General features: G+C 50.8%; 1 protein-coding gene and 1 long non-coding RNA gene across 3 annotated transcripts; one reads left to right on the forward strand and one right to left on the reverse strand.

Annotated features, from left to right (window-relative positions):
* The first annotated feature begins 457 nt into the window (after positions 1-457).
* On the forward strand, positions 458-3,477 carry CAMK2N1 (calcium/calmodulin dependent protein kinase II inhibitor 1). Of its 2 annotated transcripts, none has more exons than XM_019012036.4 (2): positions 458-639; positions 2,135-3,477. In XM_019012036.4, the coding sequence occupies exons 1-2, from the start codon at positions 474-476 to the stop codon at positions 2,203-2,205; spliced, it is 237 nt and encodes a 78-aa protein (XP_018867581.1). In that variant the 5' UTR covers positions 458-473; the 3' UTR covers positions 2,206-3,477. The 2 variants fall into 2 exon arrangements, with proteins under 2 accessions (XP_018867581.1, XP_018867575.1); XM_019012030.4 differs by lacking the exon at positions 458-639 and adding an exon at positions 682-1,485.
* A 3,600-nt stretch (positions 3,478-7,077) lies between these two features.
* On the reverse strand, positions 7,078-9,597 carry LOC115930856 (uncharacterized). Its single transcript, XR_004067456.3, has 2 exons — positions 9,469-9,597; positions 7,078-7,880 (listed from the first exon to the last, which is right to left on the reverse strand). It is a non-coding gene; the product is annotated as an uncharacterized lncRNA (long non-coding RNA).
* Between the last annotated feature and the right edge of the window lie 17,471 nt (positions 9,598-27,068).

Below are 27,068 nucleotides of genomic sequence, written 5' to 3' on the forward strand. Positions count from 1 at the left end.
CAGCCCCGCCGCTCGCAGCTCCCAGTCTGCCTCCCCGAACCGGCGCCGCCGCCCGCACTCGCCGCAGGACCGGCCCGCCCGGCTCCCGGGGTGCGCCCTCCTCGGTCCCGCGCCCTCCGGGCTCGCAGGGACGTCTCCTCCCTCCCGGCTCGCGGCCCCGCCCGGCCCGGCCCCCGCCCAGAGCCCCAGCGCGCCGAGGATGTGAGTCCTGCTCGCCTCTGGCGGAGCAGCAGCCACTCGCGCGCGGAGCCGGAGCGCAGCGCAGCGCAGCCGCGGGCGCTCTCCGGGCCGCTCGCGCGAGTGCCGCGCTCTTGCCCTAGCGGGGTCCCCCGGCCTCTCGCCGGCGCCACCGCCGCAGCAGCCCGCGGGCCGTCCCCGGCCGGCCGCCCCCGGCCCCAGCGCCGCTGACCCTGTCCGCCGCGGGCGGGGACGCGGGCGGAGGAGGCGCCGCGGCGGAGCCCCCGGACGCGACCATGTCGGAGGTGCTGCCCTACGGCGACGAGAAGCTGAGCCCCTACGGCGACGGCGGCGACGTGGGCCAGATCTTCTCCTGCCGCCTGCAGGACACCAACAACTTCTTCGGCGCCGGGCAGAACAAGCGGCCGCCCAAGCTGGGCCAGATCGGCCGGAGCAAGCGGGGTGAGTTCGCGGCCCCCTTGTCTGACACCCCCTTTTTCCCGCGCCGCGGCCTGAACAAGGGTTGCGGAGGTCTCCCACCCGCTGGAGCCCGTTCAGACCCGACGGAATCCCTTCTTGCAGAATTGGGGGATCCCGCACTGCGGGTCCGGCTGAAGCGGGTCGCAGGAACGCGTCCCCCTAAGCCGGATCCCCGGCTGGGTCACCCCGGGGGCGTGGCGGCTTCTAGCAGCAGCTGGGGGTCTCCACCCGCGGCAAAGTTTGCTTTTTGATTTGCGCCCCCCACCCCCGCCTTTTGCGCAGTGTAGTCACAGCTGCACTCGCTCCACAACCCTGTGGGGAGGGGGTCCCAGGGCCCCCCAGGGGACGGCGTGGGGACCTGCGTGGGGAGGATCCCATTCTTGCGGGGAAGGCTAGGGTGTTCGGGTCGCACGGGCTTTTCATTGTTACTTGGCTTGGGAGGGGGTTTGCCAGGCCTGGGCGATCCGCGCGAGAGCTGGAAAAGCCCCAGAGAGGCGGAGACGCAGAGAGGCTCCGAGAGGAGCTCCAGAGACGCGGGGACAATGAGGGGGACCGACGGCTGCAGAGAGAGACTGAGACGCAGGGATGGAGGGGAGGGGGTACGCGGGAGACCGAGGGTGGCAGAGACCGAGACAAAGCTCCCGAGAGGGGAGCTGAAGCGGGAGAGACAGAGCCGAGGACGCGCGTATGGGGAGGACGCAGAAGCCGCCGAAACAATAAGGGCGACCGACACCTTAGACAGGGAGAGACAGAGACCTCGATCGGCGGCCGGCCGTCGCGCCGAGGGACTGATGGAGGGACTGAGAAAGGCGAGGCTAAGTCGAGACGGTAAGAGAGGCGGAGGTTACGGCATGTGTCCCTGGCAGGCAGCGAAGGGAGGCTCTGACCTCTGCGGCAGCGGGGAGCGCGGGGCGGCCGAGTCAGTCGGCCAGCGGCTGGGAGAGGGCGCGCAGGAGGGGGCGCCCGCCCAGGCCAGGCCCTAACCCCCACCCGCTGCGCGTCGTGGGAACCGGTTTTGGCGTCCCCTCCTGGTTCCGCTCATCTCCGCACTTAGCCTTGCCCACCGGAGCTGCGCTCGGGACTTACCTGGGGTCCCGAGACCCAAAGACTTTGGCTCCCTCTCCTATCACAGCTCCAGACATTTCTGTCTAAATTAGTGCGCGTGGTGCGGGGAGGACGCGGCCAGTGCGCGCCCTGGCTGCAGCAGGAGCGGCTGGGTTGGCGGCCTCTGTTTCCTTTTCTCAGAATGGAGCTGGGACGCAGGCTGGAGGATAGAGGGTGGTGGGTGGTTCAGAGGAAAGCAGGGAAGGGACCCCTGGCAGGGACGGAGGAGGATGGAGCTGTTTCACCGCGCAGTGAGCCCTGCTCCCTCGCCCTCTCCTCTCCCGACCTCCCACTCTGGGCATAACGGGAAATGTCAGAGACCTCTGGCTAGGCCCAAGCGCGCTCACCTCTCTTTTCCCCCCCTTTTTTGCAGTTGTTATTGAAGATGATAGGATTGATGACGTGCTGAAAAATATGACCGACAAGGCACCTCCTGGTGTCTAACTCCCCCAAAGACAATGAGTTAAGGGAGAGAATAAGAACGGCGGTAACAGTTATTGGCAAAAAGCATGAAAAGAGAAAGCACTTTGAAATTTATTACTAGCTTGCTACCCACGATGAAATCAACAACCTGTATCTGGTATCAGGCCGGGAGACAGATGAGGCGTGAGGAGGAGGAGGAGGAGAAGGCTCTGGGCTCCTCTGCAAAAATAAAAATAAAAAAATAAATAAAATTTTAAAAATAATAAAAATTCACTATATACACTTATAAAGAAATAAAAAGAAGTCTCAGTTGCAGCTATTTGTCAAAATTAATATCCATTTCTTTTTATATACGGTGAATATTGCGCAATTATAGATCTGGATTTTGAACCACTTAATGAAGCGGCAACACCAGGTGTTTTGAGGTGTTGGCATTCTTCGCTGATTTGGCTGTTCCCAATGTTTACATTATTTAATCTTGCAAAAATGGTTCTGTGCACTTGGATGTGAAATGCTGTCCAGTTTTATTTTTTTTATGTTGTTATCCTTGGATGTACAAAAAATTCAGAAAATGATCTCTGTAGATATTCTGTTTTATTTTGGTCATCTTTAGAAGTTATCAGGAATGTGTTTAAAACAAGAAGAGAACTTTTCTAAGGAATGATACATAGAAAAGATTTTATTTTAAAATGAGTTGTAAAGCTTGTGTTTCTTTGTTGCTGCAAGCTATTTGCCCAAGTTAATGCAAATGGACACATTTTTTATGTCAGAAAACACACACACACACACACACACACATACACACACACACACACACACACACACACGAAAAACAAAGAAAAAAATGCTTGAGCTTTTTCTAACTTCCCCTTGCAGTCTGTTGTGTGAGCAGCCTGTTTATTTCTCTAATATTATGTCAGTTTATTCTCTTTAATGGACTGTAAAAAAATGTAATCACAAGAGTGCCAAATATCTTGAAATGCCAAAAGGCATTTTAGTTTCTTTTCTCTGTGCTCTGAGTCCACGTACAGGAATGCTTGGAGTGTCTTTTCTGTTATTTATAGGGATTCTCTTAAGGCACACCAGCTGCCTGTTTTGCATGGTATTTGCAAAAATGCCTCTTGCGTGAGGAAATCTTTTACCATTTTTTGTTTGCAACTTTGGACCTCAAGAGGTTTCCCTTCCCTTCCCCGTTCCCTCTTTTCTTAATTCAATATTCTGTATGTTGCACCTTGAACCAGCACACAGGGCTATTTCTCCAATGTACAATAAAAGAATTGTTCCTGTGTCTCACTCCTCTTTTCTCTGCTTTGGCTGGGGGGTGGGGTGGGGGGGCATGACTTGCTGTTTGTGGGCTGGCTGCAGACAGGAAGGAGGGATGGTGGCTTTGGTCTGCGAGGCAAAAAGGCAATGTTGGGGTCCCCTATGGGTGGGCTCAGATGAGAGGAAAGGTGGACTGGACTGGCAAGGCCATCCCCCTAAGGTGAATTTATTCCATTTTGGATTTGCAGGTTGAGCTCTCACTGCATCCCTGAGGTTTCTGCCATCTCTGGTGGGGTGAGGGGAGAAAGAGGGATACTGTGCAGGGAAGGCAGTCTTGTTAAGAGTGACTTTGCAGGCTGGCAGATTGGATGCAAGTCCCAGCTACCCGACTTCCTAGGTCTTTAGACTTGAGCAAGTGCCTCAATTTCCTAATCTGTAAAGTGAGGATAACTCAGCCCCTGCCTCATAGGGTTATTAGGAGGATGAACACAGTGCCAGCACACGGGAACACTCAGTATCAGGCCACTCTATGCACATTTCATACTTTGCCAGGGGACCCCCTGTCCTCAGAGGTGGGGCTGCAGATGAGTTGCATTCTGTCTTCATCTTCACCTTCCGGGGCTCACAGGTCAAGGGATGCGCTGCTCCTGGGGGTGCACGGCCTGAGAGGTCTCAGGCACCTGCACTTATCAGCCTTTCTCTAATCATCAGTTAGAAAGGCAAGCCTTTCTAGGAAGACAAATCTTAGCCCCTTGTTAGGCTTGGGGCAGTCAAAGGTTGTGGAGCAGGCCCCTGGGGGAGGAGGGTTTGGGAGGAGGATTTTGGCTGAAGAAAGACTGGGAGAGTTTTTTTTTTTTTTCTCCTGGGCTATTACACACCCAGAAGTGCTGGGAGCTTTTAATGTGTTTGTGGTAAAGCTGTCAGCCAGGCGTCACAACACAGCTCACAGTGACAGGAGCCTAAGTGTGACTCAGACATCAGGTAAGAGGCTAGGGGAGGGGGGCGGGCAGGAAGAAGAGGGGCTCCAGAGGGCCCAGAGGTGGTGATGTCTCAACCTCCTTCCCAGGCAGTGGAGGCCCAAGGGCTCAGGAGGTCCCAGCGGAGAGCTCTCCATGCAAGCAGTTATTATTGGGAATGGTGAACAAGCTGGGGCTGGCGGGGCCAACAGGAGTGGGAATGCCAGATTGATTTTCCCAGGCACCTGACCCTCCTCCAGAACCTGCTCTCCTCCCTGCTTACCCAGGGACTCCCAGCACCTGGGAGCTGATGGGCACCATGGAGCTCAGCCATCCCCTGGCATTCCCGCTGATAGGCTGAGGGGGACAAGGCATCAATCTGCCGAGGGGCAGAAGCCATGTGAAAAGATCCTTTCGGAAGACACGATTTGTGTCCACACCCAGGAGTAATTGCCACTGACGTGATCAAAGCACTGTGTAATTACAAGGTGTTTTCTCTTCTGTTTTCCTATGCAATCATCCCAGCACCCCTAGAAACCCATGAGTCGCTCTCTTCAGTAGGTAAGGAAATCGAGGCCCCAGAGAGGCCAAAAGGATCGCACAGCCTCTGCATTAATTGAGCTCTTACTGTATACCAGGCTCACAAAACCCTGTGAAATAGGCACTATGATTATCCTGATTGTACAGGAGAAACCGGGGCTCAGAAGGGTGAAGTAACTTGTATAAGGTGACTCAGCTAGTAAGTCACTGAGACAGGACTGAAACCCAGGGTCCATGCTTCAGGAGGGGGATGCAGGGTCATCTGACCCCAGGACCAGGCTCAGTCCCAGCTGCAGTCACTGTCCTTCAGCCTTAAAGGTCCTTTGTTGGTTTGTTGGTTTGAGGCCCTGTCGGCTCTGATAGTCATTGTGTAAGGGTTTAGAAGGGGGGCAGGGCTTGGAAGTGGTCAGCTAAGGCCTAAGGCTGTCCTCTGTTGGGAAGCAGGGAGTGTGGGAGCCCTCGGCCAAGGCTCCAGGTCCATTTTAATAAGTGATGTATTAAAACATTCCTGCTGGAGGCCAGCCCGCCAGCGAATGCCGGATCCTCTGCTTGGGAAGACATAGTCCTCCTTTCCGAAGGACTCCATTCAGCAAAGAGGAATATAAATCTTTTAAATACACTATAGCATCAGGTAAACATTTGTTGAGAGGGCACTTTGGGGACCGGGCAGATATCAAATTATACCAAGTGCAGGATATGTTTGAAGTGTCCGGTTAGGTAGCAATAAATATGGAAAAGGCTATTAAAAGTCCAAGGTGGGGGAGGTCTATAGGCCTCCACGGATCGATGGGAGCATGCCAGCGCTGCATTATTCAAACTTAATTAATTGAATGGTTGTAATAAGCATCCATCTCCCTGGATTCTGCTTCCGTGGCCTGTCCAGGCTGACAGCCTGAAGGAATATCAAAAAGCACCTCTAAGGGGGAAATTGGCAAATTAAGTTTTAAAAGAGAGAGAGTTGAAAATCACTGCTGTCTGGAGGCGACAGATGAAGGGATGAGTAAGGGGTGCCTCTGCAGAGAGCAGGGAGGGGACTCCCAGGATCTGGGGGCCTGGTGGGAAGTTCTGGCCTAGAGGGAGGGGTCAGACATTAGGGTGGCTGGTACATGGGTTTGGGACACAGATGTCTTGGATTTGAAATCTCCTATACTTTCTAGCTGTGATTTGGGCATTTCTCAAGTTCTTTGGGCCTCTGTTTTGTCTTCTATAAAATAGGGATAATGACAATTCTCACACATCATTAGATGGAAACTCCTCCCTTCTCCCTGCACAGGGCCTGGTGCATAATAAATGGCATCCATCAATATTAACATATATGAAGTGACTACCATGTGCCAGGAAATGCACTTTTAAGATCTAGCCAAACGTTTTTGTTGCATGAAGCTTCTTTGTGTATAGTTTTGGCAGTTGCCCTGAGGGTCAGTGGAGGCATCTTGGGGGTTTGAAGGGTGGGGTCTTGGGTGAGGAGGTGGGGAGTGGTTTGGGGGGATCAGCCTGCCTCTCATGATCTCCATCAGCTCCCAAAATGTCCTAATAAATACAATCCTAAGTAAATCCACATGCTTGCCTTCCAAAGGCAGAGTCAAGAGGAGTCTCTACCCGCTTCTAACCAGATTGCCAGAAGTCTTCCTTCTCTGGATGGAGACTAAGAGGTACTTACTTCTTGCCCTGGGACGGGAAGATCTTGGCTTTCTGCTTGGATCACTTCCTTCAGGAAGACCTCCTCAAGTTTCTTTCATCGGACAAATATCAATTTAGCACCTACTATGTGCCTGATACTGTGCTAGGCTATCTGGGTATACCATGGTGAATAAAATGGGTGTTTTTCCTGAGCTTGAAAATGATGATTCTTCCTATGGAAATGAGGTTGGGATCTAGGGGCTTGGATACCCCCCACATCAGAAGCTCAAATCCTTCATAAATGGCAAAAAAGGGGAATCAAAGATAGCTAGGTTTTGAGGATTACCTAAAGCCCAGACAGATGACTCGCTGTTTAAAATGTAAACTTTTAGAATAGTTTTAGACTTACAGAAAAGTTTTGCAGATAGTACAGAACTGCCATATACCCCAACCCAGTTTCTCCTATTGTTAACACCTGACATTGCTGCGGTACATTTTCCACAACACTGGTATGTTATTGTTAACTAAACTCTGTAGTTTATTTGGATTTTATTAGTTTTCACCCACCATCCTTTCTCTGTTCCACAGGGTCTCTCACATTGTATGCAGCCATCTTATTTCCCTAGGCTGCTCTTGGCTGTGGTAGTTTCTCAGACTTTCCTTGTTTTTGATGGACTGTTGGTCAGGTACTTTGTAGACTGTCCCTCAGGTGCGGTCTGTCTGCTGTTTTTCTCATGGTTCAACTGTGGTTATGGGTTTGGGGGGTGATGTGCTGTTTCCATCACATCATATCAAGTGTCCACGCTATAGACACGACTGATCCCTGCTGATGTTGACCTTGGCCATCTGGCTGAGCTAGTGCTTGTCAGGTTTCTCTCCTGCAAGATTACTCTTTCCCCCTGCTTTCCATACTGTACTCCATAGAAGGAAATCATTATGCACAGCCCACACTTCAGGGACAGGGATTTATGTTTCACCGCCTTGAAGGAGGAGTATCTCCATAAATTATTTGGGATTCTTCTGCACAGGCGATTTGAGTGACCCATTTTTCAGTAGTTCGAACTTCGCCCCTGTGTTGGGCAAGGCCACTATGAGTTAGATTTAATAATGAATTCCAGGCAAACGGGAGCAGTGGGGGGAAATAAGAAAATGCCCACAGGTGCTGCCTGATGACCAGTAGATAGTCTTACAAAAGAAGAGATAAAAAAATTAATAAAAGTAACTTCCTGTGGAGGGGAACTGTCACCCTGGTTAGAAACTGTGCAGAATTTTTTTCTTGGAAACCTTCAGGCAGCTGCTCTGGTTTATAAAGTCTGCCTATTGGAGGGAAGGAAAAGAGAGAGAGAGAAAAAAAGGTTGTCGTTATTCCAGCAACAGAGATTCTCCCAAACCATATGCAAAAATAAATCAGAGGCGACTGGGCCGTATCCGAGGAAACCTGGCAGCTGGGCTGGAGCTTGTGGGGTGGCCCCTAAGGGCAGAGATTCTGCGTCCAAAAGCCCCTGCCACCTCCCTAGTGGGATTGAGAGTCCCAGAAAGCCGCTGGATCAGCCCTACACCCATCGTGGCAGTACCAGGCCCCCATCTGTCTCCCCCAGGATGGGGGATGAGGATGGTTTACTTTGTTGCCTCTCACATTGGAGGGTTTTTCCTTAACCCAGGGGAAATGTACACCTCTGGACCTGGAGGAGGGTCCTTGACCCCAAAACAGCCATTTTGAGGACAAAGGGTCACTAAGCGGGGAGGGAAGTGAGGGAGGGCAGGCTGAAGGGAGGAGGAGGACCCAGGCAATGTGCCATGGGAACTGTGAACAGCATGGTGACGGCAGTGGGGTGGGGTGGGGGCTGATGGCAGGAAGTGGTCAGCGTAAGGGGTGTCCTGTAAGAGAGAGAGCTGGGTGGCCAGGGGCTTCAGGAGCTTGCTCTGGGAGGGTGTTTGGGTAGAGGAGATGAACTAATTAATTAATTAAATCTATATTCATTCAACAAGTCCTCTGCCAGGTACGGGGTGGAAAGCGGAGGTGCAGGAAACGGGTTTGTGCTTGGTACTGGGGAGACCGGGCTGGCTAGAGCAAGACCTTTTCTGGTTCAGGGACCTTACTGCCTGGTCAAAGACAATTCAATGACTGTGACTGTCAAGAGGTTAGAGACGGGGGTTGGGTGGGGCCGCAGGAAGCACAGGTAACCCTTGGGGAATCCCAATGTGGCCACCCTGGGTGTTTTAGGAAGAATTGGCAGCTGCATTCCAATCCCAAATCTGCTAATAGCATGCTGTGTGACCGTCACCTTCCCAACATGGAAAATAATGCTTCCTCAGTGCTGGCTACAGACCAGTAACCACTCTGCCCTCTTTGCATTTAGTCCATTCAATTTTCACAACCCTATAAGACAGTCACTATTATTATCATCCCCATTTTACAGATAATGAACACCGAGGCACAGGGTGGCCAAGTCCCCTGCCTAGGATCCCACAGCAGGAAATGGTGGAGCGGGGCTTGCAACTAGGACGGGCAGGTCCCCAGAGTCCGTGGTCTCAACTACTCCCATAAAACGAGGGGGTCAGACAGGATGATTCTGTAGGTTCCTGCAGCTGGAAGCTCCCAGAGAACAGAGTTGGGAGTCTAAGACACCCAGCCTCCCGTGGGGGAGGGGAGACCGAGGATCCGGTTGTCCGTGAACCCTGGACCAGGCCAGCCGGTTGCCATGGGGACGGCTGGGCGGAGGCGGCTGGCCAGGCCTGTTGCCCCGCGGGGCAGTTCCGGGGAGCTCCCTCCCGCCAATGGCAGGGAGTGGCACCAAGCCGGCACCTGGGGACTGTGTTTTCCTGGAAGCTAGACTCCCACGAATTTTCCCCTCTCAGACCGGGGAGACCACAAGTCCCCCCAGCCGTCTGAGCCTCCTCCGACCTGAACTTGATCCTCCACGAAGCCGCCCTTATCTCCAGTTCATCTGTGTGAATTATTTACTGCGTCTGGCGGCCTCCCGCGCGGCCTCCCTGCCCCCGCAGGATGTGGAACCCACATCCTGGGTTCCGAAGCCCCCCTTTTCTCATTATCCAAGGAGTTCCAGAGTTAGACCTCAGGGGTACCTGGGGGGAAGGAGCTTCCCACCCCCTCCCGCTTTCACCCAGAATTCTTTTCCGGAACCAGAGAGCACTGACTGAGTTGGGAGCCAGGGCACCTGCAGCCCTGCTTGGGTCCTCTGGGAACCTCAGCAGTCTCATCTGTGACCCTGGGGTGGTGATTCCTGCCCTAGGTGCTTCCAGAACTGCTGATCAAACCCCCCAAGGTAATGTGGGGGAATGACCTCTGCCACCAAGGCATTGTATGAGTGCGCAGTTATCACTATAGGTATTTTAATTTTTTCCATTATTTAAATTTTCTTAATAGCCTTCTTGTCATGTGCCACAGTGCTAAGTGTTCCGTGTACATTTTCTTATTTAATTCTCACAGCAGCCCTAGGAATCACGTTTATGGTGTGTGCCAGTTACAACTATATATCATGCCCATTTCACATACAAAGAAACCGAGGCCCAGAGGTTCTGAGTAACCTGTCCTCAGTCAGGAAGGAGCCAGGAGTGGAAACTGAGTCTGAGTCTGGCTTCCACTCTGAACTCTTTTTTTTTTTTTTGAGATGAAGTCTCGCTCTTGTGCCCCAGGCTGGAGCGCAATGGCACGATCTTGGCTCACTGCAACCTCCGCCTCACGACTTCAAGAGATTCTCCTGCCTCAGCCTCCCGAGTAGCTGGGATTACAGGCGACTGCCACCATGCCCGACTAATTTTTTGTATTTTTAGTAGAGACGGGGATTTCACCATGTTGGCAAGGCTGGTCTCGAACTCCTGACCTCAGGTGATCCGCCCGCCTTGGCCTCCCAAAGTGCTAGGATTACAGGCGTGAGCCACCACGCCTGGCCCCCACTCTGAACTCTTAACCACTCCTAAATTCCATGCCACATTGCCTTCTAACCTGGGGGTCCTTCACCAGCATCCAAGAGGCTGCTTGGGCACCAGTCTCATCTATGACAACCATCTGCACAGAGTGAGGACCCAGCCTGTGTGCCTGGCCCCATGCAGGGTGCCGGGGACACAGGGGTGAGTCAGGCACAGCCCCTCCCCTGGAGTTGGGGGTGGGTATGAGGGACAGGGAACAGGGAAGCATGAATATGCTCATGATCAGATGCGATATAAAATGAAATGCCCATCATGATGAGGGCTGGGCACAGACAAACAACGTGTTCTGGGGGGTGAGGAGACCATTTAATGAGTGGGTGGGATTTCAGCGGGGCCTTGGAGAAGGGGATGGGGTGGCAAGGGCACTCTTGAGCGGAGGGACAGATGTTGGTAAGTTTGGGGTTTGCTTGAGAAAGGGCAGTCCTTTAGGGGCTGGTTGGAACAAGGCATTTGTGGTGGTGTTGGGACTGGGGGAAAGGAGGTTAGGGCTAGATCAGGAGGTTTTTCATATATGAGCTCAAAGGTCAGTTTAGAGCAGTGCTTCTCAGCTGGGGCTGATTTGGCCCCCCAGGGGACTTTGGCAATGTCTGGAGACATTTTTGGTTGTCAAAATGCTGGGGAGAGGGCTAGTGCTACTGGCATCTGGTGGGTGGAGGCCAGGGATACTGCTAAACATCCTAGAGTGCACAGGACAGCCCCACTGCAAAGAATGATTCGGCCTCAAACAGCAATGTGCTGAGGTTAGGAAATACTAGTTTAGAGCCTGCTTAAGAGCCTTTAAAGTGAGATTTAGGGCAAGTCACTTAAGTTCTCATGCCTCAGTTCCCTTCTCTCTAAAATGGGCTGATGTAACAGCTAACAGCATTTAAGGAAATCACTGCCATATATTTCATGAGTACTGTGTGCCAGTTACAACCCTAAATTCTTTATGTGTATTATCTCATCTAGTCCTTATAGCCCACTGAGGAATGCTACTACTACACTACTACCAAGTCTCTGTGGGCACTTATGAAGTGCCAGGCCCTGCACTAAGCTCTTTTTTTTTTGTTTGTTTTTATTTTTTGTTTTGAGCGACACGGTCTCGCTGTGTTGTCCAGGCTGGAGTGTACTGGCGTGATCACAGTTCACTGTAGCCTCAACTTCCTAGGCTCAAGCCATCTTTCCACTTCAGCCTCCCAGGTAGCTGGGACTACAGGTGCACACCACCACACCTAGTCAATTTTTAAAATTTTTATGTAGAGATGGGGGTCTCACTATGTTGCCCAGCCTGGTCTCCAACTCCTGGACTCAATCAGTCCTCTTGCCATGACCTCCCACAAGTGCTGGGGTCACAGGTGTGAGCCACCACGCCCAGCGCTGCACTAAGCTCTTATACATATTAATTTATTTAATCTTCACAACAACTGTATGAGGTAGGCACTATTATAATCTCCATTTAACAGGCAGGGAAACAGGCACAAAAGGCCAGAAGCTTCCTGAGGGCAATGCCTTGTCTGCTACTCTCTCTAGAACAGTGTCTAAATAAATATTTGTCAAGAAGGAAATAAATAAACCCTCCATGGACTTCAGTGGGCCCACCAATCTCCTGGAGTTGTGAAGAAACTGGGGCACAGAAAGTTTGAGGGTCTTGACTGGAGTCCTGCAGCAGGGCCGTCTCCCCTTGCTTTCGGGAGGAGGTCTTGGGAAAGCTCCTGGAGAGTTTCTTTGGTCCACTGGAGCCTGGCTGTGTTCCTATCACTGGCAGAGAGAAGCTGATGTGTGTGTGGGCATTTCTGAGATGGTCAGAGGGCGGGGGGTGGGCGGGCCCTGGGTTTCCCTGCAATCCTAGCTGAGGTGGAAAGCATTAGCATTTTGAAGCGACCAAACTGGGGAGTTAAGACGGCACAACAACGTGACTAGCGCCTCGGACTGGACTGGTCCACTCCCTGGATGAATGCGGAGAGATTTCAGATTTAACTCAATCCTCGTCTTGACCTCAGGAAAGTGGGACTCTGCAGGGCACATGGGAGAGGTGGGCGTGGTCTATCGTTGCAGCTGCTGTGTGGTCCGAATGCGCATGCGTCATGCTCTGAGTCCCCAACTCGGTGAAGCCCCATAGCAGCCCGCAGAAGCAGCAGCACTATTGTTACCCCACTGAGGTCTAGAGAAGCGGTAATTTCGTTCAAGGGCACCAACGGGGAAGCTGCAGACCAGTGATTCAGCCTGGTCTCTCTGATGGCTACGTTAACCTGAATGCTCAGCGCACGATTCCTTTACTTCTCTGACCCTCATCTGTGAAATGGGGCCACGAATCAAGGCCTCAGAGGAGTGCTGGAAAGGTGGTAAAATGATCTATTACCCAGCACCTAGTAGGTGCTCAGTAAATAGCAGATTCTTTCCCTGAGCCTCCTGGGGCTCCATCCTCAAGTCTGACCTTTGGAGCAGTCCTTGGGGAGGCGCTGCTGTGGAGTTGATATTAGAGGAAGGGGGAGCCTTCCTCTAATATCAGGGGCGCAGAAGGAAGGGGAAGGTCTCTAATGACTGCTCTGCCCTGCTCTATGAAGCAGGGTCCTGACTGTCTCGGTGGGTCCCTTCCCTTTATGCTGCCCCGCCCTTAGGCTCTACAGTGGGCCATGCTGCCCTGTCACCCACAGGCGTGCCCGGGGATGCTGTTTTTCTGGGGATGGGTTGTGCAGCACCTTTCCCATTCTCTAAACAGTTCTGGGGTTCACTGGCAGGTAAAAGAGCAGATGGCGTGCGGTCTACACCGCAAGCCTCATCTTCCTCCACTTCTCCATAAGCCCGCTTCAATGCCCTGGCCACTGTGTTGTTTCCAGAGTTCCATACTTGTTATGCCTCTGCACTTTGGCACATGCTCTTCTTTTAGCCTCTTACCCTTTCCATTTAGCTAAATCCTCCAGGTTTAAGCTGAGATGTCACCGTCTCCAGGAAGCCTTCCCTGACACCCTTCCACCTGAACTGAATGAGCTCCCTCACTTAGGCTCCTCCAGTGCCGATGCTTCCTTCTGTCCAAGGCCCATGTGTCATTGCTGATCGAGCCTCCTCCGTCAGACCATGCTCCCTCTAGGGCAGGTACTGGAGCTTCCTCCTTGGTCTCCATATCCCCAGGGATTTGCACAAATGCCTGGCACACAGCAGCTCCTCAGGGAATGTTAGTGAATTAATGTTATGATAATAACAAAGTCTAGCATAAATAGAGCTCTTTTCCAGTTTCAAAAGCCTTTTTTGTGCAATGGTGTCATCTGAGCCTCACAGAAAACTCATCATTTAAGGTAGGTAGGGTTTGAATTGGTGTTTTCATTTTAAAGGGAAGAACCTGAGGCTGGAAGAAATGAGGTGCAGTGCCAGGTGGCTGGTGGGACAGGGGCGATGCCCACATGGTCTTGCCTGAGCAGGCCTGGATGCATTTGAGAGATATCTGGTCCACAGTGGGAGTTGCCTCAGAGTTCCGATCCCGTCTGGGGGCCAGTGAAGAGTAGGGGGCCAGGACTTGTTGCTTTCAAGGCCTAGTAGGGAGCTGGGGCCAGCCTTATGTGGTGGTGATGGGGTGGGCATGTTCTCGGGAGGGGAAACTGTAGGAGGCCATGGTTTTCTTCTGTGAAGATTTGTTCACCACTATGCTATTGATGGTATAGAATACTGAAAATTCGGGAAAAAAAAAATCCCAAACAGAGGAATGACTAAGTCAATTGTAGTCCAGAAACTTGCAATATTTGATGGCCATTAATAATAATGTATCTGCCAGGCACGGTGGCTCACGCCTGTAATCCCAGCACTTTGGGAGGCTGAGGCGGGTGGAACACCTGAGGTCAGGAGATCGAGACCAGCCTGGCCAACATGGTGAAACCCCATCTCTACTAAAAATACAAAAAATTGGCCAGGCGTGGCGGCAGGTGCCTGTAATCCCAGCTACTGGGGAGGCTGAGGCAGGAGAATCACTTGAACCCAGGAGGCAGAGGTTGCAGTCAGCCGAGGTCATGCCATTGCACTCCAGCTTGGGCAACAAGAGTGAAACACCATCTTTAATAATAATAATAATAATAATAATAATAATAATAATGTTTCTGCAGCTCATGCAAGGACAAGGGAAAGTGCACATGTGTCTGCATGAAGCTTAAGGCAAAAAGGAAAATATAAATAGTGTGTGTGGTAGGAGAGACAGTGTCATAGAATGATTTGAATCCCAACTCTGCCACTTACTGGCTATGAACTCAGGCAAGCTAACCTCTCTGTGCCTCAGTTTCCTCATCTGTAAAATAGACAAAATGATAGTCCTGCCTCAGAGAGCCATTGGGAGAATTAAATGAGTTAATACTTGGAAAACACTTAAAACAATGCCTCGCATATATTGTTAAGGTTTAGTTACTATTATTAGTCGTTATTGTCATCTCAGCTATGTCAAGCCTGAATAAGAAAAAATAAAAAGATGGAGGAGAATGTTTTCTTTGGGATGTGGGTTAATGGATGGTTTTTACTTTCTTTTTTTCCACTTTCCCGAATTCTCTAAATATTTTACGATGGGAATGTTTTACTTTTATGATTGTGAAAGAATAAACTTTATTTTCCCCCAAACAACTGGAGATAAACGCAGCAGCACTTTCCTTTTGGACACAAGGGGGTGACTGCAGGGTGTCCCCTCCATAATTAACACCTGGGACACTCTGAAAACACACCCGTGTCAATATTTCTTTACCTGGAAGGTCAGCTCCCAGGTAATCTTTCTCCAAACAGATCAGGCTATGCCTCCCATCTCTCCTCTGCCTGTTTAATAATTTTATATGATGCCTATTGAAACGAATAACCAAGCTGTTTAAATACCCATAGCCATAAACTGTCACCACCTGATGACAATGAGAATTCCCCAGGCAGGTCACATCAGAAATGAAACTAAATCATTCTGACCAGCCCTGTCATCATCACACTCTCCCTCTATCCAGTGAGACAAGGGCATTTACAGTGAAGGAAATGCCAGCTGCTGTGTGAGCTGATATGGGCCCTGCCAGTCAGCTGGCCAGGCTGGCAGTGTGCCAGAGAAAGCCAGCCAGCCAGTTGCTCAGCAAACAATTGTGCCAAGCACACAGTAGGTGTTCAATAACTTCTCATCCCATCTGATGAGAATTTTTTTAGTTCTGACCAATGTGTGCAACTGTATCCTGGGCAGTGTGTGCGTGTCACGGCAAGGACAGTAGGATGCTGGAGGATGGTCTTCACCTTTAAGGAGAAAAGACCAATAGATCTTTTCAGACCTTTTTACTAAGAGTTTCATGAGTTCTAGGCTTTTGGGATGGTGGTTTCTGGGCTAGGGGTCTATGTTAGATCTTGACTTAATTTTTTTCCTGAACCTTCTTGGGATATGGGTTTAAATTACCATACCAACCATCATTGTCAAGAGCTTACTGTCTCTTACCTTTCCATCCCCTATTTTTCATCCATCCGTCCATCCATCCATCCATCCATCCATCCATCCATCCATCCATCCATCCGTCCATCCATTTATCCACCCACTTATCCATCCATCCACCCATCCATCCATCCATTCATCCATCCATCCATCCATCCATCCATCCATCCATCCATCCATTCATCCATCCATCCATCCGTCCGTCCGTCCATCCATCCATCCATCTATCCATCTGTCCATCCATCCATCTGTCCATCTATCCATCTATCCATCCACTTACTCCATCTGCTATGGTTTGAATATGTCCCCTAAAGCTCATGTGTTGGAAAATTAATCCCAAATGCAACAGTATTGAGGGGTGGGACCTTTAAGAGGTGACTAAGTCACAAGGGTTCTGCCCTCATGAATGGACTAATGCCATTATCAAGGGAGTGAGTTTGTAATAAAAGTGAGTTTGGCCCCCTCTTGTGCCATGGGATGATGGTGCAGCAAGAAGGCCCCTGCCAGATGCCAGCCTCTCAAACCTTGGACTTCCCAGACTCCAGAACTGTAAGAAATAAATCTCTGTTCTTTATAAATTACCCAGTCTCAGGTGTTCTGTTATAGCAGCAAAAACAAACTGAGACACCACCGAACCATCCATTCTATCTGTGCATCCATTGTGAAACAGTATAATGGTGGATAAATAATCAGACTGTAAAGCTAGACTGTCTGGTTTAAAATCTTTTCTCATGTGAGAGGCAGACAGACAGACACTGAGGCAACAGGGCAAGTTCAGGGTGCTGTGGGTGCAGAGAAGAGGGGCCTGACACCCAGCTGGAGCCTCAGAGGAGGCTGCTGGAGGGGGACCCATTGTGACATTATTATCACCAGAGGGATTTCTTTGACCCATGGTGGGGCCATGATCAAGTGCAGTCATTGGCAAAACTGGCCTGAGAGCCTCAGCCTTGTCCCTGGCGTGCGTCCTCCTCCCAGCACCATCATTGCCATGTACCTAGTAAGTGTATTTACTGTGCATAATGAAACCACCTACTCTGAACATTGTGCACTACCCAGCACTGTTGGTGTGCAATTTTTAAGTATTTTGAGCATTGACTATGTGCATTGACTGCATTATCGAACATATAATGGGCACCTTTAACTATGAATTTCAACCAGGTCTAGGCTTTAACTTTCTTCAAAAGACAGCATGCTGGAGTGGAGAAGTGAGATCCCAGTCAGACAAGCCTGGGCTGAAATCTCACCAAACCTCTGGATAGCTTTATGCCCACGGACAAGTCACTTACCATCTCCGAGCCTCTGAACTAGTGATACTGTACCTACCTGGCAGGGCGGTGGGGAGGGTTACTGGACAATGTGTAAAGGGTCTTTGCAAACTGTTAAGCACCATGTTAGTGTGAGAGTCATACCAGGAGCTTTACATGCTGGGCAGATGCTCCTTCTGCAGAGGCAGAGATCCAGGTGGCTGGGGATGCAGGGGGCTTTTGGAGCAGGCTGGGTTCTCTAGGGCTGTAGACTGGGCTGGCTGTGACCAGTTTCCAGGGATGTGGCATCACCACAAAGTGGCCTAAGACTGATTGGCATCTGATTGTCCTCTCCTGGGCTTGATTATGTAGGGCCTTGCAGGAAGTCTTACAAGATTTCTCCCATGCCAATGTCCCCTGGGATCTCTGGCACCATTGCTGGGTGCTCTCCCTTACTTCCTTCCCTGGGGATCCTTGTCTTCCACTGCTTGGACCTCTGTGTTCCTTGCCTGCAGAGCAAGCGTGTTTTGACCTCCCACCACGTACCCCAACCTCCTTCCTTTGATTTTGAATCTGCAAAAAAGATGGTTCTCCTTCCGTGAGATCCCTCTGGAGAGACCTCATCCCTCATACACAAATTCATTCATGCATGTACTCAGCAAACCTGTGTTAAGTCTTACCATGTGCTGAGCCCTGCATGTGAAACAGGGTATTGTGGGTGACTGGTGCTGAGCTTTGGAAGAGTCTCTGACGAGTGGTCTTAGGCACTCTCCTGCCCTTCCCAAGGGTTTGCTCACATGATGCAATGGGCTGAGGCTCAGCAATGGGGTTGAAAGTGGTCCTTGATAATAAAAGGCATAAACTTACAATTGGGCGCACCCACCTTGATGCTTCTGTGTCTAAAAAGTGTCAGAATGTCCCAACTCTCTCAGACTGTTGGAAATGGGGGAATCAGGAGAGTTGTTGGGACTGGAGATAGATCTGAGATTCTAAATTTGTAGGCAATGGGTCAAATGATGGGGGTGGGTGTTATTGCCTGGGCTGAGGGTGGGGAATGGGGAATATATAGGGAGAAGTGAGAGGAAGAGAAGCAGAGAGGATGGGATTAGGGGGAGAAACCCTGGGAACAAGCAGTTAAAGATGGGGAGGCCAGAGGAGGTGCGTTCTGAGAGATGGGAGGAGCACTGGGTGGGAGGAGAGAGCTTCAGAATAGGCAGGGATCAGCAGAGTCCGAGGAGACCCAGGGCTGGGGGCCAGCTGGGCATTGGCGACCTCAACATGGCCTCCTCTGTGACCATGAGGCAGAAACCAGAATGTAGGGATTAGAAAGAGATGGGGGCCTTGGCCATTCTTTGGAGGAGGTGGGAAGTGAGAAGGAGGGGGTGCTCTTGGGGCTGGGGACAGCTATGGGGAGGATGCAGTTTGAGGCAGCAGGAAAGGGTCTTTTTGGTGCTGCCCATATACTAGGTATGTACACAGTATGTGTTGATTGGTCATCTTTTTCTATCTCCAGTGACTTCTTTGTCACCAAATCCTGCCAGCTAATCATACTAGTCAGCCCTGGGCACCTGCTGGGTACCGGATTCCGCTTTGCGTTCTGGGGGTGCTGCTGAGAAAAGACAGACAGGATCCTTGCCATCGAGGCTCTTCCCATGTCATGTGGTGAGAAATGGCATGAGCCAGTACTAAGAAGGCTGGGTACCAGCGAGGGCTAAGCCCGAGACTAATCCATCGGGCTTCAGCAGGAGAGGCCACACTGCTATTGATGGTGAAGAACCGGGGCTTTATTATAGGGTTAGACCTTGTTCAGCAGTGGGAACATATGGGCAGTCTGTGCAGGCCGCTGTCTCTGCACCTGGGGTTAAGCCTGAGTCACTGTAGGTCAGCCAACTGGCCTTCAGGAGGGACAGCTGGATGGAGCCAGCATGAGGACAAACTGGAACCCGTGTCTGTCTCTGGTGACCTCCAACGTCGATGCCGCTGGGGTGAGCTGCCACAGGGGCTGGCACCCTTCACCCTGGAGCCACACACACACACTTGGCCCAGGACTTGGAGAGGTGGAAGGGGGAGGTCTTGTGGAGTGGAGCTCCTGCCGTCCCAAGAGCTGCCCCTCGTCAAAAGATGGGCCATGACAGTGACAATGGTGCACCCTGCCCCGACCTTCAGAGCATATTCAAAACACATAGCTGCTGCTGCTTCACTCCCACCTTCCAAGTCGCATGCAAGATGTCTCTTGCTCCCCACACCACCCCAGCACCATCCTGGGAAGGGTATTTCGGGAGCCGTCATACCAGCTTAGTTAGTTGCACTGTGTTAGCTGTGCTGACGCAGTAGGCAACGTGGCCCAGAGTGACAGGGTTGGGGTGTTGCTTTAGCTTGGGTGGGTGGGGAAAGCCCCTTGGAGGATGTGGCATTTGCAACAAGAGCCTGGAAGCTATAGTTGGGCAAGTTCCAGGGACAGGAAGAAGGGCAGGTGGCTGGGGCACAGAGGTGGGAGACGCGGGGGAGAAGAGGAGATGAAGCCGGCCAGGCAGCAGGAGCTACAGGGGGTTGCACCTCACTGGCCATGGGGTTGGGGGGCATTGGATCTGATTCTGCTTGCGGTGGGAAGAGTTCTAAGCAGGGCAGGGATGTGGCAGGATTTAAGCTTTTGAAAGCTCACTTGTGCTGCTGGGTGGATGAGGGACTGTGGGAGTGGAAGAGGCTGGAATCGAGGGGGCCCACATTTTGGGGGGCACGTTACAGTGGTCTAAAGAGATGATGACCACTAGAATGGATGTGGTGGCTGTGAGGAGAGACAGGTGATTGAATTTTGGATCCATTTTGGGGATAGAGATTGGATTGAGGCGGGTTTGTGTGATGAAGGCTAGAGAGATATTAAGGTCCTTAAGAATAACATAGTTGCCCTGAGCTCCTTTGATCCCTGCTTCTGGGAAAGCTCGTCCCTTCCCTAGTGGCTTTCTTGCTAGTGGCCCTTGTGCTGAATGGTTATGAGAATCCATCCCTTCCCTTGTGACATTCAAGGCCGGCCCCCATGACATCCCCTCCTCCACTCTCTAGACCCTTGGCTGTCCCCTGCTTTTGGGCTCCTGCCAGCCGTCAGCACCCAAAACTCCTGTGCCTTTAAGATGAGGAGAGAAGGGCCAAATGAAATCTATCTCCTTAAAGTCCTGCTGTAAGGAAAGGCAGAGAGAGAAGATAATAAAAGCAAGAACCAGCCTGGGGGAAAAAGAGATTTTTATCCTCCCAACCCTGCAAGTTCCCCTCTGGCTCTGAGAAGTCTCAGAAGATTTCTCTCCACACATATGAGTAATACCTGGCAAAAATGCTGTCCTCGGAGCAGAGGGAGAAGATGGAATGATTCTGTGTTTGATTAGAATTTATTTCCAACCTGCAGCCTCCCTGGTGCCAGGCTCCTACGCTTGCCACCCCTGCAGAGCTTGGCGGCCAGAGAGGCAAGGCAAGAGGAAAGGAGGTGACGAGAGGAGGGAGGAGGGAAGTGGGGAGACAGAGGGATCTAGAGCTCCCCGAGAACTTCCAAGTGTCCTCTTGGTGGGCAGGACAGGGAGAAGAGGTGTATCGTCCACTTGCTGCTCCCACAGAGGCCAACGGGGCTGCCATTCCAGTACAACTGTGAAAAAGAGCCAGTTGGATTCACTGGGGTCGGGGAGGGATGGTTGACTGAGCAGCCAGTCAAGCTTGGCTAATGGCTTGCTGTGTGATCTTGTGTAGCTCCTGCACCCTCTCTGGGTCTTCTCTGAGGCCAGTTTTCTCCTCTGGCCTTGACAAGCTTTTAAGGACCCTTAGAGGCTATGCTTTTAGAACAATTGCAACATCCCTGTCTAAGAGCAGATTCAGTTCTCACTGGGTTGGGTTGGGGGAGGGCCCCTAGATGTCAGATTGGGGAGTGAGGTAGGGCAGAAAGGGACCAGGACAAGCTGAAGTATCCAGACTTGAGGTCAAGGACTCTCTCCTTTTTGGATAATCTCTAGGGCACTAGGGTAAATCAAACCAAATGCCTCTCTTTCTTTCATCGCTCCGTCATCCGCTCATTCGGTGATTCATTCATTTGTTCACTTTATTAATCACAGGCTGCATGCCCGATGCTGTGCCAAGTGCAGTGAGGACACAGTCTCTGCCTTCATGAAGCTCTCAGTGTGGTGGGGGAGGCACAAGTGCTGGGTACAGAGGACTCTAAGGAGAGGCCCCTGGACTGGGCTTTGGAGGGTAGAGAAGGCTTCCTGGGGAAGCTGATGTCTAAGCTGGGACACAAGGAGTGAGTCGGGGGAATCCAGGAGAGGAGATAGAAGAGGGAGCACCCAGAAGAGAGAAGGGTCTCTTCAGAGCTGCAGAGTGAGAGCAGTCAGCGTATGTGAAGGGATTGAAGCATGCCAGTGAGGCCCAGGATGGGAGGTGAGATAGGGCAGTGGTGGGGTTAGCTAAGTGGGTGGGTTTAGATTTCATCTTGTCGCCATGGGTTCATCAAGGGCTTAGAGCAGCAGCTCTCCAGGAAGGTGTCTGGCCAAGAGCATTTCAGGGCTTTGGATGTTTATGTGACACTCAGATATTTTAAGGCCCATCCCTTGGAACCCCATTATTCTCTTGCCCTGGAGGTGGACATAGTCATGATTGAAACGTGTGAGGGGGAGCTAGATTTCTTTAGCATAGATCTAGGGCTTCAATGGGTAAAAGCTTTGGAGAAACAGACTTTTCGTGACTCCATAACAGAGACTCTCAGTGTTGGAGTTGGATGCTGGAGTGGGAGTGAGCTCCTGTCCATGGAGTGGGTGGGTGGCCATCTATCCAGTTCTGGAAGGAAAGGTGATTGAGAGGGACAGAATTTCACCTTGTAATGAAGAGGCATGAGCACTGGAATGAAGACAGACAGATCTGGTATCCCAGTATTGGCTCTACTATGCACAACTGTGCATCCTTGGGCAAGTCAGTTAACCTCTCTCTGTCCTAGTTTCTGTATTTGCAAAATGGCATTAACAGCATCCACTTTCCAAGGTGGTTTTGGGGCTAAACAAGATGATGATGATGATGATGATGATGACGATGATGGTGGTGGTGATAATGGTGGTGGTGGTGGTGATGTTGATAATGATGGTAATTATGATTATTATGGTAGTGGTGGTGGTGGTGATTATGGCGATGGTGGTTATGACGGTGACAGAAATGGTGATGCTGATGATGGTGATGGTGGTGATGATGATGTTGGTGATGATGCTGTTGGTGGTTATGGTGATGGTGGTGGTGATGATGATGATGGTGATGGTGGTGATGATGGTGGTGATAATGATGGTGGTGGTGATGATAATATTGGTAGTAGTGGTGATGATGGTGGTGATGGGTGATGGTGATGGTGGTGATAATTATGGTAATGATGATAATGATAGTAGTGGTGGTGGTGGTGGCTATGATGGTGATAGCAGTGATGCTGATGATGGTGACAATGTTGATGGTGGTGATGGTGGTGGTGATGATGATGGTGGTGGTGGTGATGGTGGTGATGGTGATAATGATGATGATACTAGTGATGGTGGTAGTCGTGATGATGATGGTGGTGGTGGTTATGATGGTGATAGTAATGGTGATGCTGCTGCTGCTGATGGTGGTGATGATGATGGTGATGATGCTGTTGGTGGTAGTGGTGGTGGTGGTGGTGGTGGTGATGATGCTGTTGGTGGTGGTGGTGGTGGTGGTGATGATGCTGTTGGTGGTGGTGGTGGTGGTGGTGATGTTGGTGATGATGCTGTTGGTTGTAGTGGTGGTGGTGGTGATGATACTGTTGGTGGTGGTGGTGGTGGTAGTGGTGATGATGCTGTTGGTGGTAGTGGTGGTGGTGGTGGTGTTGGTGATGATGTTGGTGGTAGTGGTGGTGGTGGTGATGTTGGTGATGATGCTGTTGGTGGTAGTGGTGGTGGTGGTGATGATACTGTTGGTGGTGGTGGTGGTGGTAGTGGTGATGATGCTGTTGTTGTTGGTGGTGGTGGTGATGATGCTGTTGGTGGTGGTGGTGGTGGTGGTGATGATGCTGTTGGTGGTAGTGGTGGTGGTGGTGGTGGTGGTGATGATGCTGTTGTTGTTGTTGGTGGTGGTGGTGATGGTGGTGGTGATGATGCTGGTGGTGGTGGTGGTGATGATGCTGTTGGTGGTGGTGGTGGTGGTGATGATGCTGTTGGTGGTAGTGGTGGTGGTGGTGGTGATGATGCTGTTGGTGGTGGTGGTGGTGGTGGTGATGATGCTGTTGGTGGTGGTGGTGGTGGTGATGATGCTGTTGGTGGTAGTGGTGGTGGTGGTGGTGATGATGCTGTTGGTGGTGGTGGTGGTGGTGGGATGATGCTGTTGTTGTTGTTGGTGGTGGTGGTGATGGTGGTGGTGATGATGCTGGTGGTGGTGGTGGTGGTGGTGGTGATGATGCTGTTGGTGGTAGTGGTGGTGGTGGTGGTGGTGATGATGTTGTTGTTGTTGGTGGTGGTGGTGATGATGGTGGTGATGATGCTGGTGGTGGTAATGGTGATGATGGTGATATGGATGGTAATGATGATGATGGTAGAGGTGATGGTGATGATGGTGATAATGATGGTAACGATGATGATGGTAGTGGTGATGGTGATGATGGTGATGGTGGTGGTGGCTATGAAGGTGATTGTAGCAGTAATACTGATGATGGTGATGGTGGTGATAATAATGTTGGTGATGACGGTGGTGATGGTGATGGTGGTGGTAATGATGATGATGGTGATGGTGGTGATGATGTTGGTGGTGGTGATGATGATGATGGTGGTGGTAGTGGTGATGGTGGCAATCATGATGAAGATTAACAGCTAATATTTATTGAGTCCTAAGCCCTATTGGTGGATGATGCCATGCACTGCTGAAGTCCCCCTTCAGGACTGGGGCATTCATCCCCCAGTTTCCAAGAGTGTTATCTGCTGAAAGCACACTGCTGAGTGCTTCCCTGGAATTGCCTTCGGCCTAAGTCAAGGCCACACTCTTTCTCTGGGTGTAGCCCCATGGCCTCAGTGCAGGAGAATTTGAAGAGGAATCCTGCCTTAGAGCTCCAGTTTGTGGCTGCTGCAGATCATTCAGTGTCTCCTTCTGCGCAGTCCTCCTTCCTTCACCTCATCAGGTGCTTTCTCAAGAGCCCTCCCCGACAAGCCTCTTGCATGCAAATGTTCATCTTAGAAGCTGTTTCTTAGGAATCTGACCTAAGAATCTGACAGCTCTTTGCCCACTCCATCTCATGTAATCCTCCCAACATCCCTTTGAAGGGGACTCTATGATTAAACCATTTTTATATACATGGAAACTAGAGTAAAGAGATTAAATCCCTGCTTGCAGCCACACAGGTAGTAAGTGGCAGAACTTGGATTTGAATGCAGGGCACCTGACTCCAGAACCCCAGCTGTGAGCCACCATCTGGAGCCTGGCCAATGGCAGGCAGTTATCAAAGGGCAGTAAGTAACCCCTTCTTGCCTGGAGACTTCGGTCCCATTGCCATTTGCTCTGAGGCCTCACATCCCCCTCTCTCCCCATTGTGCAGCAGCCATGATAGTAGCAGCAGCAGCAGCAGCAGCAGTCTTGATGAGCCTCCCAGTGTGCCAGCATCTCACAGTGGAAAACAACACCTCCCTTGGCCACCCACTTCCCAGCTGCCGACATAACACCATTGTCACTGCTGCCAGGGTGGGTGTCTCCGCCTGTGTGCCTCCTCACATGTGGATGGTGCAGCTGCAACAACTGCTGGGAGAAGAGATTTGGAATCTGATCTCACTTTATTCTGACATCTAAGACCTTGGAAGAACTGAGACCCCAGCCGGACCAAGGTTCTGGTCAGGCCCGGACTGTGACAAGTGGTGCACTGGTTGTGATGGGACCTGGGTTCCAGTCCTAATGCTCCCATTGATTTGGGAGGAGTCTCTGTACTTCTCTGGGCCTTAGTTCCCCATCCAAAGCTGGGCAGTGGCCTTCCAGATCCAGTGTGGAGCTCACATACACGTGGATGCCCCATAGCACTTTTGCTTCTTCCTTCCTTATTCAGAATGTCCAGAAAGCCATCCCCTTATTCACTGGTTTGGAGCACTATAGACTGTTAAGCATCTTCACAGGCATAGCCTCATTTGAACTCCACCACAAGGCTGTGAGGTTGGCATGACCACTATCCTGTGTCAGATAGTAAATACAGGCTCAGAGAGTGGAAGGAGCTTGCTTCAAGTCATGCAATCTTTGGGACATCCTTGCAATCCCTTCATTTTTAACCTACAAATAAAAATATATATGATGCTGAATATCGGAATTAAGAGACAGCTCAGAGATCATCCCAACCTATCCCTTTGTTTGACTGATAGGGAGCTGAGGCCCTAAGAGTCCTCTTTTCCCCAGACTGCACAATGACCAGTGGCAGAGCTGGGGCCAGGGCCAAGTCTGCGGTTCGTTCAATGACTCTTGGGTAGGTGTTTTTCAAATTTCATATCATGAATTTTTTCCCATTTAAGACTAAAACCTAAACCAGTTATAGGTAGGCAAATGCTGTACAAGCTTGCGGACATTTAGTCCCTGGCTTCTGATGGCCTGTTTGTGGGAGGGGAGCAGAGCTCTAACAGAGATGATTGGGCTTGTCTCACCTTGTAACTCACCAGCTGTGGGTGTTCACAGTGGAGATGGGTTCGTGCACTTATTTTTCTATCACAGTGGCATAGGCAGCCTAGGGAGGAGGTAAGGCTGAGCAGCAGAGACAAAGAAATGCGTGTGTTCTGGCAAATTTGGGAAATTAACTCTGAGGTTGTTCCAGGGAGAAAATGATATTTTGAATCAGGAGTTATTATACATCTGAGTTCACTGCCTTTTGAAGAACACCTTGCTTGCTTAACTGTTCTGTTTACAGATTTATTTATACCTGACTCGGTTTCAAAAGAAATCTGAAGTGGCTAATTATTTAATTAGATCATGAACTCCTTGAGGGCAGGAACTACCTTCATTATCTCTTCTCCTCTTCTGACAAGCTAACTCCTGCTTGCCCCTACCCTCTGGCCTCCTCTAGCTGGATTTTCTATCTCTCTCTCTGTTGTAATAATCCTTTTCAGCATCTTGGTTCTCCCTTGAACTGTGAACTCAGTGAGGACAGGGACTATGTATTACATATCTCACTGTCTCATCCATCCACCTATCCATCCATCCAACAACAATCATCCATCCATTCAATCATTTACCCAACCAACAAACCACATGTCTATCCAACCACCTGTCTTAGTCTGTTTTGTGCTGCTACAACAGAATACCTGAGAATAGGTAATTTATAGTGAACAGAAATTTATTTGGCTCAAGGTTCTGGAGGCTGGAAAGTTCAAGATTGAGGGGCCACATTGAGCGCCTTCTTGCTGTTTCATAATATGGTGAAAGGCATCACATGGTGAGACAGTGTGAGCATGAGAGGAGCCCAAATTCATTTTTATTACAAACCTACTCTTGTGATAATAAATCCACTCCCGGCCGGGCGCAGTGGCTCACGCCTGTAATCCCAGCACTCTGGGAGGCCGAGGCGGGCAGATCACAAGGTCAGGAGATCGAGACCATCCTGGTTAACATGCTGAAACCCCCTCTCTATGAAAAATATAAAAAATTAGCCAGGCGTAGTGGTAGGCACCTGTAGTCCCAGCTACTCAGGAGGCTAAGGCAGGAGAATAGTGTGAACCTGGGAGGCGGAGCTTGCAGTGAGCCGAGATTGTGCCACTGCACTCCAGCCTGGGCGACAGAGCGAGACTCCGTCTCAAAAAAAAAAAAAAAAATCCACTCCCACAATAATAACATTAATTTATTTGTTAGGGCAGAGCCCTCAGGACCTAATCACCTCTTAAAGGTCCCACGTCTCAACACTGTTGCATTGGGGATTAAGTTTCCAACACA

The sequence above is a fragment of the Gorilla gorilla genome, chromosome 1 (assembly GCF_029281585.2).
Source record: "Gorilla gorilla gorilla isolate KB3781 chromosome 1, NHGRI_mGorGor1-v2.1_pri, whole genome shotgun sequence".
Classification (NCBI taxonomy): domain Eukaryota; kingdom Metazoa; phylum Chordata; class Mammalia; order Primates; family Hominidae; genus Gorilla; species Gorilla gorilla.

Bases quoted from the DNA above. Each gene is read 5' to 3' on its own strand.
- CAMK2N1 (XM_019012030.4), top strand. From the start codon at position 1,200: ATGAGGGGGACCGACGGCTGCAGAGAGAGACTGAGACGCAGGGATGGA. The intron at 1,486-2,134 runs GTAAGAGAGGCG...CCTTTTTTGCAG, and splicing joins GGCGAGGCTAAGTCGAGACG to TTGTTATTGAAGATGATAGG.